General features: G+C 46.2%; 1 protein-coding gene across 2 annotated transcripts; it reads right to left on the bottom strand.

Annotated features, from left to right (window-relative positions):
- Positions 1-980: 980 nt before the first annotated feature.
- LOC116098864 (amiloride-sensitive amine oxidase [copper-containing]) lies at positions 981-7,504 on the bottom strand. 2 transcript variants are annotated; one of them, XM_031381805.1, is made up of 5 exons: positions 7,466-7,504; positions 3,372-4,945; positions 2,302-2,587; positions 1,861-1,993; positions 981-1,606 (listed from the first exon to the last, which is right to left on the bottom strand). In XM_031381805.1, the coding sequence occupies exons 2-5, from the start codon at positions 4,939-4,941 to the stop codon at positions 1,340-1,342; spliced, it is 2,256 nt and encodes a 751-aa protein (XP_031237665.1). In that variant the 5' UTR covers positions 4,942-4,945; positions 7,466-7,504; the 3' UTR covers positions 981-1,339. The 2 variants fall into 2 exon arrangements, with proteins under 2 accessions (XP_031237665.1, XP_031237666.1); XM_031381806.1 differs by lacking the exon at positions 7,466-7,504 and adding an exon at positions 5,054-5,194 and having other exon boundaries at positions 1,002-1,606; positions 3,372-5,002.
- Between the last annotated feature and the right edge of the window lie 8,303 nt (positions 7,505-15,807).

Raw genomic sequence — 15,807 nt, 5'->3', positions numbered from 1 at the left:
TGCGTTTCCAGAAGTCCTGAGTTCAATTTATACCTACAACATGGCGGCTCACAATCATCTGTAATGGGATCTGATTGATACCCTCTTCTGGTGTGTCTGAAAACAGCAACAGTGTACTCATATACATAAGATAAATAAATAAGTCTTTTAAGGAAAGTTAAAGGTTTTCCCCTACAATTTTATCCATAGAAGACACTTTGGTCATATCTCCCCCATTATCCTTTTACCCTCATGCCAAACTCCTTGGTAACAAATTCCCTCTTACTTCACTCATTATTCCTTTCTGCAGCCCACTGGACTTTCTTGTGTTGCTTTCCTGAGCATGGGTTGGGGGTTATTTACTTGAGCAAGTGTAACTTACCAATGTTTACACTATCAATATGACTGTTTCTTCCCTCTGCAACCATTATCTACCTAATGTTCCTTGGTGGAATGTTGGTGGAAACACAAAATTTTGGTTTTAGAACAATTTAGATTCATAGCACAATTGAGCCGAAGGAAGGCATAGAGAATAGCCTGTAACTCCTGAGCTGTCACAAACCTCCCCCATGGTCAGCACCCACCAGAGTGGTCCATATGTGACTGCTTTTCTCCCCCCGCCCCCCGCCACACACACACACACACACACACACACACACACACACACACACACACACACACATGTGCCTGCGGGGCGCAGGGGCCGGGGGGGGGGGGCATTGTTCACAGGACCTCATTGCTATCTGGTTTTTATGACCCTGTTATCTTTTGAGCTCTATGGAAAATGCTCTTCTAAGCCATGTACAGCATTTTTCCTTCATAACAAAGAGAAAGTTGATCTGTTTTAGCAGCCCACTGGTGTTGGCTGTCCCTAGGCTTTTTACAGACAAAACTCAACAAATCAACATATGTATTTGTGTGTGTGTGTGTGTGTGTGTGTGTGTGTGTATGTGTTTAAAAAGAGATCATGGGGTGAACCCCAGATACTAGACCAGTGTCTGAAGGGCAAAGGTGTCATTTTATTAGATTTTCATATGATAGTTTCCTTACTCCTGCCCATCATTGAGGTGAGATAATTTCCCCTAAAGGCTCCTTATAGGAAGATAAAATCTCAAATGTTTTAAAAAAAAAAACCACCCCCCCACACCAACCCACCTGAAGGGAATTCTGTGATCCTTCCTTTGCATTGGTCATGGAAGTCTTTGGCAGGTGTGGTAATGAAACACAAGTAGAGCCAACCCTCTCCAGCCGCTAAAAGGCAGCATACAGGGTAGACACAGAAGTTTTGTTTGCTTGTTTGTTTGTTTTTCCTGTCTTTGTGAGACTCTAGGGCTATGCTGCAGAGGCTGGGTCAGACCCGTCACACAGGCTTGTAGGTCCCATTGTAGCTGAAAGGAGGAGACACCAAGCAGTCCCTGTCCTCAGGGATCCAGCGCTGGACGTGGTTGTGGCCCTTGTCCTGGGGCCACACTATCACAGTGTCTCTAGATGCCAGGGATGGATCCTCTGGGAAGAAGTTAAAGGGGCAGAGCAAGAAGCCCACAGAGTTTCCAGGTGTGGCTGTGTTAGGGACATCCTCTGAGTGAGGGATGTGGAGGAAGCCCACTGTCACCCAGGCCACCAAATCCTATGGGGGAGAGAAAGGCTTTAGTGGGCAGGGCAGTGCTGGGTACCAGCCACCCAAGGGTACTTTGGTTTGGCTTTAAAGATGTGTCTACAAACCTCCCGAGATGCTCTCAGACCCACTGGAGAGGCGGGTGGATCTATCGTGACCCTGAGCTTAACATACACTAGAAAAGCCGTCATTCCCCACCACAAGGCCTGAGGTGGGCAGGAGTGGGGAAGGCCCAAAGTGGGCAGGGGTGGGGATGGGGTCAGTACCTCATTTTCAATGTTCTCGTTGTTCAGAAGGAACTCCTCAAAGACCACAGGGGGATTCCAGGGGTCATTCTGGTTGTAGAGGCTGCTACTGTAGCGCTCAGATTCGCGATACTTTGTCACAGCCAAGGGATACCTGCAGACAAGAGAAGTCAGGTGTCTTTGGGCACTGGGGCTGCCTTTGGGTCCCTTCCAGGGAGCACCTTTGGGGCCAAAGATGGGGGAGTTGTTTCTTCCACAGATGATGATCATGATTATCTCCTGGGAGTCTTCAAGAATGCCCACCAGCACTCAAGGTTCAGGAGCCCTGTGAGCCCCACCTCTCCCTCCCCAAGTGCAGAAGAGTACACACCTGCAAACACACACAAGCTCAGTGCCTGGAGACACAAAGCACACACAGGCACACACGATCTCTGAAGGGAGCCCCTTCAATGGTCTCCTCACCTGGACCAAGTGACAGCCTGCTCCTCCTGCCAACCTGGTGGTAGCACCTGCTCAGCCATAGAGTGGATCTGCAGGCGGTAGCTACGCCTGTGGCCCCAACGGTTCTTTTGTGGGCTGCTAAAGAGCAGGTACTTGGGCAGAGTCTGTCCAAAGCGGAAGGCAGCCTGACGCTCCTGGGAGTACTGGGTCTGCTCAAGTGTGGGCTGGACCAGAGAGTGACTTGGGCTCCAGGGATTGGTGATGTTCTCCAGCTTTGTCTTCAGTGTCTGGAAGCTGTTCTTGGTGCCTGGGAGAGACGAGAGGAAACAGACGGTGAGATGCAAATATTGGGAGAGAAACCTTGCTGTTTGTAAAATGTCTATCCTAGACCACACCCAGTAGTAAAGAAGATGCAGCTGTTGAGAGCTGGCACTGGCTTGGTGATGGGACTCCATGGTGATGGCAGTCACAAAGGAAAAGAAACCTGGAGGGGTAGAGGCCAGTTCTCAGGTCAGCCATGGCATGTGGTACACGCACGTGATACCTTGAAGATCTCTGGAGAGCTGTGCTTTGAAACATTTTCTGTGATCTGAGCCATGGCACAGGGTCACGGTTTGAACAACCCCAAGGACTGTCAGTATACTATGGGTCTGAAGCCATGTGAGGCCCAATGGGTGGAAGCCATTTCTCTAGTCTTGGGGGCGGGGGGAGAGGTATTACTCTCTGCTATCAAATCTGACACCAGATATCAAAGCCTTGATGTCATTCTGTGCTGGCATCATTAATCCATGAAACACACTGTGCAACCTCAGAAGGCACTAAGTTCCATTTCAAAGAACTAGGTTTCAGAATCTGTTACCTACCTGGACACTTACTCCTCCCTCACTCCATATATACCAACCTACTGAACCCAAGGCAATAAGAGATGCACACCCCACATACAGGGACACGTGCTGCTTCATATTGCTAGGAAGCAGACAGAAAGAATAACACTGATGTGACTCAGACAGTCTCAGACCATCTCCTGTGGAGTGAGTCTATTAATGAGAAGCAGCCGAGTGACTGAAAGAGAGTCTGATAGAGAATCCTACCTGCCACATCCAGGTCAACACGGTAGTGCACCAGGTGGGTGTGGATGTTGCCAAGCAGGTGGGTGTGTAGGCGAGTGCCATGGCGCAGTCCCTCGGGGGTGTAGAACGTTGCATGGACATATCCAGTGGCGTGCATCTTGGTCTCCATCACACCGTTAGGGTAGAAGATGAAATCCCAGATATAATCGTAATTATAAACTGTCGATGTCGTCCGTAGCACCAGCACATGTCCCTTCAAGCCCGCATAGAAGTTGAAGCCACCTTTAAAGTTTGAGTTAAAGTGGCGCCTAAGGGGCACCCCTGTGGGCATCTCAAAGAGGCACAGAGCATGTGGATAACGGACAGGGCCATCGCTGTCATAATAGTGGAAGGCATCCAAGAAAGTAGCGGTCTCTGGACAGTCGATGCCAGGGGCCAACTCATGAGTGACACTGCCCAGGCCCCAGCCAACATCAATATACTTAGTCTGCATCCCTGCAGGCGTGTGTCCTCCATATAGGGCCACAGCCTCCTGCACGCTGACCTCATAGGCAACACGCTCACCTCCAAAGAGCACATTAAAGATCTGCAGCCCAGAAGAGGATCTTAGCCGGTAAGAGAAGCTCCAGCCTCCGTAGAGTACAGTGCTGCCCTCTAGCTTATATCGGGGGCCACTGGGCTGGACAACGTGGGGGCCAGCAACAGTGACTGGCGTGTGGAATTCCCCCCGGGGCTTGTAGGAAGAGAAGAGTGGTGGCTGCTCTGTGCCAACGGGTGATAGATCCTCAAGGACCACGGTCTCCACTTCTCCCGCTGCGTATTTCCGAGCCAGTTCCTCTGGGCTGTGGTAGAACTTGCCATTGTACCAGAGCTGTTCCACTCTCCAGTCCTGGACATCGGTGCTGCCATGATCCACTAGGATCTCCAGCCCTGTGGGATGCAGGAAATAGCCTTCCACATAGCGCTGCATGATAAGCCAGCTTCTACGCTGACCAGACTCCACACCACGTGGAGCTACATCGGTAAAAGTCAAGCACCGGTCATCACAACCTAGGAGTGAGAAGCCAGTGGTGTCAAGGAAAAACTGGTGCAGAGGCATGGTGGCTCTCTTCAGCATGTTGTAGAGGAGGTCATACTCTGCTGTGGAGATGGGTCTGGATGACCAGGACAGATGGTGTCCTGGCCTGGGGGAGAGTGCTCGAACATAGTTGGGCCGTGGCAGGGGCCCCACAGCAAACTCAGTGATATTGGGGTGCTCCTGGGCACCGAAGAAGATGACGGCCCTGGCTTCCCGGACAGGGCCTTTTCTTCCTTCATCCAGGAATTTCAGCACATGCTTTTTCTTGGGCAGTAACATCTCAATAAGAAACACGGAGTTCTTGGCCAAAGTCGGTTTCTTGGAAGGCTGCAGCCCCAGCTCCTTCCTGTTAGTCAGGAAGCTGTGCACAGTCTTTATCTCCTGGGGGCTCAGGTCCGCAAATACCCTGGCTTTGTCATAAGAAGTCCTCACAGCAGATGCCGTGTCTGCCGTCTGTAGAACTAATATGACAGCTGCCCAGCCGAAGGCCAGACTCATTTGTGCCAGCCTCATGGCTCTGGAACACAGCAGAGGGAAGAGAGGACTTGAGTATAACCCTTCACTGACTGAGCGCCTCGCAGAAGCTGGTCCCAGGACTTGAGTATACCCTTCACTGACTGAGCGCCTCGCAGAAGCTGGTCCCTCACCTAACTTGTCTCCTCCACTAGCTTTCCCCCGTAATTCAGACAAAAGACAGTGATGGGGTTTCTGGGCCCTCCTCACTCATGGTTACTGACGCTGTCTGGTTCTCTGTCATGCATCCACTGGCTTCTCTTTTCTTCTGTTTACCTCTTATACTCCTGGTGACTTTCTTGTCTTCACACATTCCCATGTTTGGGACTTTCTGGCAGTTTATTTCAAAAGAGGAATGTTTTCCTCAGCCAGGGACATGAGTCATAGCAGCCCAAGAACTGAACCCCAAATGCTACCAGGCCTTGTATCTTGGTAGAACAGAGGGTTGTACTCATTGCAAAAGAACCACCTTTTATGAAGTTCTTTGTACGTGTATGTGTGTTTGTGTATTTGTGGAAGGGTGCGTGTGTGTGTGTGTGTGTGTGTGTGTGTGTGTGTGCGCGCGCGCGTGCGCGCGCGTGTGTGCCATGTATTCATACATGCATAGGGAAAAAGTCAAATTTCAGTACTTTTCTCTTCATTCCTCACTTTTTTCTTGTAAGGCAAATTCTCTGACCTTTACCTGAAAATCACCGATTTCACTAGGCTTGCCACTGAGCAAGCTCCAGGGCTTTCTTGCCTCTGTCTCCACAGCAGCGGGATCACAAGCTTGGGCCATGGCTGCTGACATTTCATGTGGCTTATGGGACTAAACTCAGGTTCCTGTACTTGCAAGGCAAGTTCTATCATCTGAGTCACCTCTCCAACACTAAAGGACCCTTCCGGGGCCACTTTTAAACTTAGTGTCAATGTTCAGACTGCAGGCCCTTGGGTTTGTCTTGGGTTCAAATCCTGGTAAATGGCATCATAAGGACAACTTGCATGATCTTGGCCATCTTGCTTAAATTCTCCTAGATCTCAACTGTGAAATAGAAATGCCAACAGCATCATGCTCCACTCTAAGCTTGTCCCAAAAAGCAAATTGTATGTTAAATAAAAAGTTTGGAACAAATCTGGCCTTCTGGGAGCAGCTGGGGTGTTCTTTTCCTTTAAACTAAGCCAGAACCACAGCACACTGAGGGTGGTGGACACTGCAGACCATGTCAGGAGCATGGGAACAACCCTGTCCACTTTCTCTGGCCCCTCACTGTAGTATGTGCATAGTGGTTCCTTGGCCATCAAAGGCTATAGGATCGCCCTAGTCAGGTCATCCCAGGCAGCAAGTCAGAAATAAGCCCTTGCTCTTTCCTCTGTGGCAAGGACATAGTCAGGATCTTTACCCTCAACCTTGTGCCCAAGTCACCAGGAAAATATTGTGTATGTACGCAGAGCAGGGTCTCGGGAATTCTAGGAGACTTAAGTATCCATTTCTCTGAACTCTCTTGTACCCAGAAGTGAGGCTGTCAGGCCCTGTTACGCGCAAAGTTCCCAAAGTCGCACATGTTGGCTTCTGTCATTGTTATGAGCTCTGATCTCCCCAGATTCTAAACTGACCTCAGTACCTCTGAGCCTCAGTGGGAAGCCCCTCCCAGTGGTATTTCTCAACAGAGGAACTGCCTTATGTCTTACACTGATACCAGGAGGTTCAGGCAGAACTTGGAGTCTTACTTAGACATTCCACTGGCCCTCTAACTGGACTGCTCAGTCCTAGACTTCAATTTTGAGAGTGTTTTTAGGTTCATACATACCTTGACCAAGAAGTGTAGAGCACTACCCCCACATTCCCGGTCCCCCACCACTTCCCCCAGCCTCCTCTACTATCAGCACCCACCAGAGTGTTCCATGTGTAACAACTGAGTTGCAGCGATACCCCATTAATACCCAGGATCCTGATGAGTAATGACAGGCACCTGCCACCACGGTGTTAGGTAATAGTCTGTCTTTACCCCCAAATCATCTAAGCTCTCCACATTCCTCCTCCTCTGTCTACCAACCACTGATCTTTTACTAGCTTTCCGGAAGGTGGGGCTGGAATCTTAATGTAAGTATTGTGTGTTCCTAGTGTTTTCCTGCCCTCTATGCCTGGCTTCCCTCTTTGATATATCTTATCTCTTTGGAGATAAGAGGTTTTTTTTGCCTTAGCCAGTAAGAAGGCAATGCCAAAGACATTTAGAATCCTCTCTTCTGAAGTCACATGGGCAGTGTGGAAGAGGAACTTTCAGCAGAGCCACAGAGGCAAGGAAGAACTTGATCCCTATTGATTGACCCTCCCATGTCCAAATGGGAGGAACACCAGGCACTCTCTTACAGGTCTCCTCTCACCCCGGAATTGCCTGTGATGGCCTTCTGCAGTTCATTCTGGGCTCTTGAACTTCCTGGATGTCCTCCCTCTCTGTCGTCCTGCCCACTACCCCTCACACTGTGCCTTGTCACCTAGATCTTGACCCTTCCCTGCCAACCCGTTTGGTGTTCCATCAGAACCCACCTGTGTGCTCTGCTCCGTCGTTCACCAGCTCCCAGACTTTGGTCCTGGCCACTGACCCCAGACGTCTTCTTGAAGATATTGGACCCCGCCCCACAGGGAGGGACAGAGTGAGGTATGGGTCAAACTAGCTGGGGACACATGGGGTTCCTCCTTGGAAAGGTGCTAGGGTGCTGCTGGCTGAAGTACAAGTGTCCTTGGACTATTTCCCTGTGATTTCCCCTTTAACAGGTGGCTACCTTTCACAAGAACTGTCCTCAGCTTTTCTGTTACACAATGTGTAATATAATTTGTTAACATAGTGTCATGTTCAGATATTAGAGTGAAAGCAAAGGAGACATTTACTAGCCAGTTTTTCAGCTTTGTTATTTATTTATGGACACAGACACACACACACATATTTTAAATTAAAATAGAGTGACATCATTTTGCCCCTTCCCCTTCTCCCTTTGGTGTCTCCCAGGTAACCTCCCTTTAACCCCTCTCATTTCTCCCAACTCTCAAATTGATGGACTCTTTTTCTTTGACTATGATTGTTACATACATACATATGTATATATATATATATATATATGTATATATATATATATATGCACAAATAAATAAACACAACCTGCCAAGTCCAATTTTATTGTTTATGAGTTTGTGGTTTCAGAGCTGTTGACCATTTTGTACTGGATAATGAATAAGGGGGGCTTGCCCCCGGGTAAGGCTAATTCTTCCTCTCTCAGCAATTATTATAGTTATCTATAATAACTAATAATTCTTTGTCTTAGTGTGGGACCCTGTGAAACTTTCCCCCATCCACATTAGCATGTCTACTAGCATTACCATTGTTCTGGCGTTGTTTAAGCACCGTTTCTAGGAGAGATTGTTTTACGTTGGCTCTTAGAATCTTTCTATCTCTTCTTCTGGGATGGTCCCCAAGCCACAGATGCGGGAGCTGTGATGTTGATGTATCTGTTGGGGCTTTCCACAATCTATTGATGTCTGCATTGTGTCCAGTTGTGGCTTCCTGTGATGGTTTCCATTTACCGTAAAGGGAGATTCTGGTCAGTTCTTAACAGAAAGCAGACCCTGACAAAGTGGGGCTGATGAGGATAGTCACCCACAGCAAAAAGGGGATTGATGAGTACAGAGAACTTGGAATCAGAGAGGGAGGCATTTGAAGAGAGAAACTCCCAGTTGAACCTAATGAAAAGAGGTTTTCCAGCATTCTGAGATCCTGACAGTATTCAGAAATGCCAGAGGATGCGGCTGTGGAATGATTGTGTTTATGTGGGTACTGGGGGCCTTGTCACTCTCCTTTCTGGTGCTTTTCTTGCAAATCATTTCAGAATCCGTTGGCAACTAGATAAAGAAAGGAGAATAGAGTCAACTCAACATAGGGTCTTTGAGTGGGATTAGCTATAACTGACACAATGGTGATGACTACAGTGAAAAATGAGTTTCTGTCTTTAGAGTTGGTAATTCTCCTTAGTGAGATCAACAATTCCATAGAGAGCTAAAGGGGTTGGACCAGAAGACAGTTCCAGGAACAACCCAACTGTGGAAAACCTAACTTCATTTAGACTTTCCACAGTTTTTCCAAAGAAAACTAGCTGGTGGTAGGAAAAGACACTTGACGGAAGCAGTCACATATAGTCACACACAGTTACATGCAGTCACATACAGTCACATATAGTCACATATAGTCAGATACCTCATACCTCATAGCATTGTGAACTGGAAATGTATCAAAGACCTAAATATAAAGTCAAGAGCATAAAACTATTAGAGAGTAAATCTTCTTACTCTTTGGTTTGATATGGGAGCCTTAGAAATGATCCCAAAGCACAAAAATGGATGCAACAGATATGTAGGATGGCAGCAGCAATGGAAGAAAGATGGATAATTCTACTTGGAATGGGCAAATGGTGTTGGAGAGGGTCGTGGTGGCTAAGAGAAAGCACTGCTCTTGCTAAGTATCTAGGTTGCTTGTAATTCCAGCTCCAGGCAGTCAGAAGCTTCTGGCCTTCTTGGGCTTCTGCACTCATATGAATCTACCCTCCCCTAACACATATACACAGAATTAAAAACAAAAGTGGATCATCATTTAAATGGGGCAAGTATTTGAGTGGATAGTCGTCTGAAGAAAAACACGTTGTCCACTTCAGTCACCAGAGATGCACACATCATTGTAAGGACAGGTTCAACCCCCGCCTCTGCTGCTTGGAAATAGTTTACTGCTGTTAACTACTGTCTTCTTGCTGTGCTATAGAACACTGAAAGTTATTCCACTTACCCAGCTGCATCTTTTAAAACACTAGTCCTCCCCTCTTTACATCCCAGCCCTTCTTAGGCTCTGTTCACCAATAATCTCCTCTCTAATAGTGTTGGAAAGACATGGTCTCACTATGTAGCCCTAGCTGGCCTGGAACTGCTCTATAGGCCAGGGTGACCTCACACTCACAGAGATCTGGCTACTTCTGCCTCCCAAGGGCTGGGATTAAAGGCATGTGACATCATACCCAGCTCTAGTCTCTATTCTTATGAGATCAATGAACAACTTTTGGACTCCCACATATAAGTGAGAACACAAAGAATTTGTATTTCTTGGCCTGGTTTATTTCACATAACACAGTGTCTTTCAGTTCCAATAATGAAAATTTCTCAATACAAATGACAAACATCTGAGATGACAGACATGCCACACTTACTGATCATTGCATATTGCATCTATGTTTTTAAATGTCACCTTTATTTCCTAATATTTACAATTACTATGTGGCAAATCAGATAAAATACCAACAATAGCAATGAAATATATATAACAGAAAAATATGATTCACAACAAGTGTTGACAAGATAGGGAGAAATCTAAATCCTTATGCACAGTTTGTGGTAATGTAAAATGAGGCAGTCACTTTGGAAAACATGAATAAATATACATTTTCCATATGATCTAGAAATTTCACTGCTACATAAATACTCAAGAAAAAAACATACATTGCAATAAATGTGTGCACAAATGTTTACAATGGCATTAGCAGAAGACACTTGGATGCTTAATAACTGATACAGTTATTCATCCACAGAGATGAACGAGGTGATGTTATGTGCTATATAACATTGTTGGATCTCACAACCACTGTGTTAAATGAAAGAAGCCGTTTACAAAAGGTCATAGATTAGATGGTTCTATTGGTAGGAGGTGTCCAGAGAAGCCATCATCTCTAGAATGAACATGATCTGTAGAGCAGATTAGAAGTGTGTTGGTTGATGAGGCTGGAGATGGGGTATGAAGAGGGGATACGTATGGCTAATCCTTTTTTGAGGTGAGAACAATGTTCTGAAATTGCTGATGTTGCACATTTCTGTCACATATCACAATCTACTGGTGTGTACTCTTTAAAGGAGTGAATTGTGTATATGATCACTCCAATGGAGCAGGTTTTTAAAACCATGAGTGAACTAATATCTAGAATACACTCTAGAATAGAGTGCTTGCAAATCAGTCAGAGACAGCAATCTCTATGGAGTCCTGGGTAAAGAATCTCAAAGTAACTTAAAAGAAAGGAAACCAAAAGGACTCAAGAGTAAATGTAGCCATTTGAAAAAACTTCAAAGCATTCAACAATGAGATCTAAGCAAATATTCAGTGATGGCAGAAATCGGGTAGCTGGAGGATGCCAAGTGTTGCCATAGATGCATAGGAAACAGGAACTCCTGGGACAGCTTGTGGGAGAGCGGGCAGAGTTGGTATGAATGTTCTGGAGTGCAGTCAGCAGGGTGTGGACAGTGAGGTTGCTGCATGCATGTCCTGCAGATAAGCGATCCTGCTTCTTGGTGTATGTGGCAGAGACCCTGACAGGCTCAGAAGTGGGCATGGACCTCAGCTGCTGTAGAGATGGGGAACTGGAGATTGTTGGGGCTCATCACAGGCACAGGGGTCCCCATGCATTTGTGGACACAAAGTGTCCATGCGGAAACCCACAGGAGAGGAGCTTAGGATCTGAAAGGAAGTAGGCTGAACGGCTGAGCGGCTGAGCGTGGTGCTGCCAAATTAACATGAAAAGGATGCACACGAAGCCACCGGGCATATTTTAAAGAACCAAAACACATAATGATCAGTATTAAACTGCTTAGAGTTTAAACACATGCCATCTAAGTCTAGATTGGCCAACCAGTGAGTTTACTGGGGGTTAACTGAAGGAACATGAGTAATTCAAAGGCAACTCATGAAAGATGCATCCCTGGCTCTCTGCCTGTCCATAAGGAGCTTCACCTGAGAGACTATCTTCCTCTTCAGCAGCTGCTTCCTGCTTACTAACCCTGGGGAGTGGTCTTCTAACTCTCTGAACTTCCTGAGCCTTACAGGTTTTGTTAGCTTCCTAGGTTTTATGAGCATCCCTCCTCCTTCTAGTAGGGAATGCCTCAGTTAGGAGGAAATAACTATTCAACCCCCAACTCACAACCCCTTCCTCTAACTCCTCCATTCTTTCCATTCCTTCTGACATGTTACCCAGTGTCTTGGGGGTCGGGTGGGATGGGGTGTGATCTAAAGATCTGATTATTTACTTCCATTTCTGGTTGAACATTGGACTTTATAGCATGACAATAGCCATTTATTCTCTGCAGCTTGACTGGTTATTAATATCTGCAGTAACAACCACCTGCTGGGGAAAAATATTTTCTTGTAATGACCAAGGATGGTAATCTTTGGGGATAAACCCAAGTGTTTAGAAAGCAGTTTGCCAGGTACATCACGTCTGTTTAATAAAGCTACAGCAGAGGCTTTCGACACCCTGAATTACAGATCTTTGTCCTGGATTACTGTACCTAGTATGGTTACTTCCTGCATAGTGGGCCTTCAATCCAGTAACGAAGCAGTCACTTGTGTCCACAGTAGTTGTGCCGCTACTGCGCCAGCAGGAATATGCTGTTTGGAAAGTTAGTGTTGCAGCAGGCAAGGTCCATAGCTCAGCAGAACTGTTGGTAGTAATGTTCTTCCCAGTAATTTGCATAGTTCCTTCTGGGACTGTAAAAGCCAGCCATGCAGAAAGAGCAGAAAGCTCAGGTCCAGTAGATAGAATCAGCAGTGGTGGCCCTAGCCTGTGTGGTGTGGGGCCATGACTCTTAAGAGAGGTAGACTGCCCTTGGCACTGGTATCTTTTTTTTTTTTCTCAGTCAGACAGGGATGGTTTATTGAATGCACACCTCCATGCACTGGTCAGACCAGGGACATAGTTTGGAATTGGGTCTGATAATATGACATCAAATATCTTTCTCTGTCAGCTCATAAGGGAAAAAAAAAACCCACAAAACCCACAATGAGCTCATACACAAGTATGGGAAGTGTTGCCTCGTGGTCAGCTCTGATTCAAGCCATTTTAGACTTAACAGGTCATATTTAATTTGATGGGTCCTACGTGAAGGACCCTATCACGAATGCTCTGTGGAATTTCTTAAGATGAGCAAACCTCAGAACATACAGAACACAACAGGGTATGTTGTTAGCATGATCCTGCTCTGAGTCAACTTATTTTTCTGCATCAAAGACTGGCAGGCATGTTACAGCAACAATATGAAATAGCTGGCAGGCATGGAACAAAATGGCTACAGCTGTGGCCAGGTAAGGGGCGGGGGTGGTGGTCAGACCATAACAGTTACACCTTTACCATTCCCATTTTTCAAAGTTCTCCCAGAACTTCGTGTCCTTTTGCACTGGTGTCTTTCCTCAGCCACCGCAGGAGGTTTAAGGAGTGACCCTTCCCTCTCATGCCTTTGCTCAGTTTTGCTATTGAAGCTTTCCAGATGCTTTTCTGACTCTCCACAGACCTTCAAGTGTGCGGGGGCTTTCCCAGAGCACCTTCCCCAGCACAGAGAGGAGAGTCAGTGGGTCTTTGCTGACAGAGCAGCCTGTAGAAGAGATGAGGAATGGGCTAGGGGAGGGAGGGAGCCAGGCTTGATGGTCAGGGGAACCGCTCAGCTGACTTGCTAGCCATCCATCAGGCCATTTGTGCTGCTCTGACTGACTAGAAACCAGACGCTTCTTTATTTATACAAGTTTCACAGAACAAAACCCGACTAATGACTAGCCAATGGTATAGGATATGTGTTTGACTTTTCATTATATATCCAGGGTTAAGTTCAGTTACAATTAGAAAATACAAATAGAACAGGTAATTCTTATTATTATCAGCCCCATAACTCATTGGAGGTAAGGTAAGGTAACCAAAAATTGTCTCCTCTAACACAAACACATTTATTATACAACAGCCTGCTTTAAGTCTGGCCCTGTTTGCTGTTTTAAAGCATTCCACACAAACAAAGAATGTCTAAAGCCGTCTACTTATGAATAGGAAATACTAATGCCTAACTTCTTTTATTGCATATTTCATCATCTATGCTATGAAGTAGAAAAAAGTTTATTTTAGTCAATCTCTTATTTACTGATTTTATTCCCCCAGGAGTGTACCCTGTATGACCCCAGATCTTTAATCTACATTTTTAGAGACCTCTAAACCTATGATAAAAAGAGACCTTGAATCTGTAACCTGTTCTCCTGGCCAGTCAGAGTTTGTCAATTATCTCTGTTTACTCTGCACCAATTACACTGTTTGGGTTTACTCAGAGGCAGACACCCTAAGAAGATTCCTGGAGTAATGGCTCATCTAGCTATGTGCTTGTCTGTGCTTACTGATCACCAGGGTGAAAGGAAGACTTCCAAATAGTGGCCAGATAAAGTTACTTTTAGGATTTTCATAAAAAAAGATTCAGACATAATTTTTCTCAGGAAAAGACATAAATTGAATCATAATGTAGAAAGTCCCCAAGAATGCAACACACAGAGAGCAAAACCCAAGAGTTAGCAATAGAAGGACAGTGATTGTAGCAATTTGCTCAGCTTTGCTGGAACTGTGTGAAGCAGCTGTGCTGGCTTTGTGACTCTTGCTGTTGCCAGTGGATGTGGCTATGCCACAAGGGTTAGCATTATATAATGAGATCTCACAGTGTGAGTGTGGAAAGGATCTCTGAAGGCTGACTGATGTCCATTCCAAAAAGGAATGCCTGTTTTTCTCAGATAGTTAAGAGGATACTAATACAGAAATGTTAGCAAGGTCCAACATAGCACAAAAGAATCCCATCGCTTCTGCCAGTCATTTGGTCAAAAAAGCAACGACACTGTAGATGAGAGACTGCCCCATCCAACCCTACACTCATTTCCCATGAGTCATCTGGCCTCCTCAGCTGGGGAAGATGAGGATGTGCTGCTTCCAGGCTGCTGCTGACACTGACTCTGACCCTCACAGGCTGTGGACCAGTGCTGTGTCCATCGCTTCTCCGCTGACTACGCCTGACTGCTGGAAGTGCTTGGGATGGAGGAACAGTCTCTGTTCTGAGAACACTTTTCTGGAGAGGGGAAATGCACACAGCACACTCTTGGGCCACTGTGTACCCCTAGGATACATTTATTTCCTTCATCTGTTCCACGCTCTCTTTTACTCCTCACAACTGAACCATTGCCCAGGCTTTGAAACCTTCCAGAGGCTCACAAGCACTGAATTCAGCTTCTTTACAATATTTTCTCTAGGAACTCTAGCTCCATACAAATGCTACTGCATTTGCCCAAGAGTGAGCCAGACAGACCTCTTTGTCTACTTGCTCTCTCTCAACCCCTTTTGATTGTTCTAGGATTTTGTGAACCTGGTTTATGTTAGTCTAAACCACTCAGATCTGCCAGAGCCTCTCCCACCTCATAAAGATCATGACCCACTCTGGGGCTCAACCAGTGACTCTAACCCTAACAGCCCCTGCTTAACCAATTTAATTTCTTAGCTTTTCTGTGGACATGTTCCTACCCAGGCCTAGGAATGGGCCATCAGATACCGTGTCTTGCATGCCACCTCCCTCAGTAATGATTGTCCTTTCTTTCTTGCCTTCTAATCTCCAGCTTTCACAGGAACTTACCCAGTGCTAATAAGTGTCCCTGGTCTCTCATGCAAGGCAATCCTTCAGGGACTGAGTTCCTTGTATTGTTTCAGGTGATAAGCCTCTGTCTCAAGGAGGGATGGGCATCTAAATTACTGTCTCTCTGCTTCCACGGCACTGAGACAGACCCCATATGCCCACACGTCCCAAAGCTTCATAAGCCTGGTCCTAGAAGGTTCTTTAATTCCACATTTACAGGGAGATGCAGAGCGTTACCTGCCTGTCATATTTCCCACGCTGGACCATTATCTAAACTCCTATCTGCTTGCTGCATTGTGGATTCCCCTGCTGTATTAATGGATGTGAAGTGCATCTTCTATCATTTCTTCTTCTCTTTCTTCCTCCTCACTGTCTAGAAATCATAAGTTTCA

This window comes from Mastomys coucha, unplaced genomic scaffold, assembly GCF_008632895.1.
Source record: "Mastomys coucha isolate ucsf_1 unplaced genomic scaffold, UCSF_Mcou_1 pScaffold20, whole genome shotgun sequence".
NCBI lineage: Eukaryota > Metazoa > Chordata > Mammalia > Rodentia > Muridae > Mastomys > Mastomys coucha.
Note: the sequence above shows the minus strand (reverse complement) of the source record. Positions and strands in the feature narration are given on the sequence as shown.

Bases quoted from the DNA above. Each gene is read 5' to 3' on its own strand.
- LOC116098864 (XM_031381805.1), bottom strand. From the start codon at position 4,941: ATGAGGCTGGCACAAATGAGTCTGGCCTTCGGCTGGGCAGCTGTCATA. The intron at 2,588-3,371 runs GTAGGATTCTCT...CGTCTCTCCCAG, and splicing joins TGTTGACCTGGATGTGGCAG to GCACCAAGAACAGCTTCCAG. The intron at 1,994-2,301 runs GTGAGGAGACCA...TCTTGTCTGCAG, and splicing joins CAGGCTGTCACTTGGTCCAG to GTATCCCTTGGCTGTGACAA.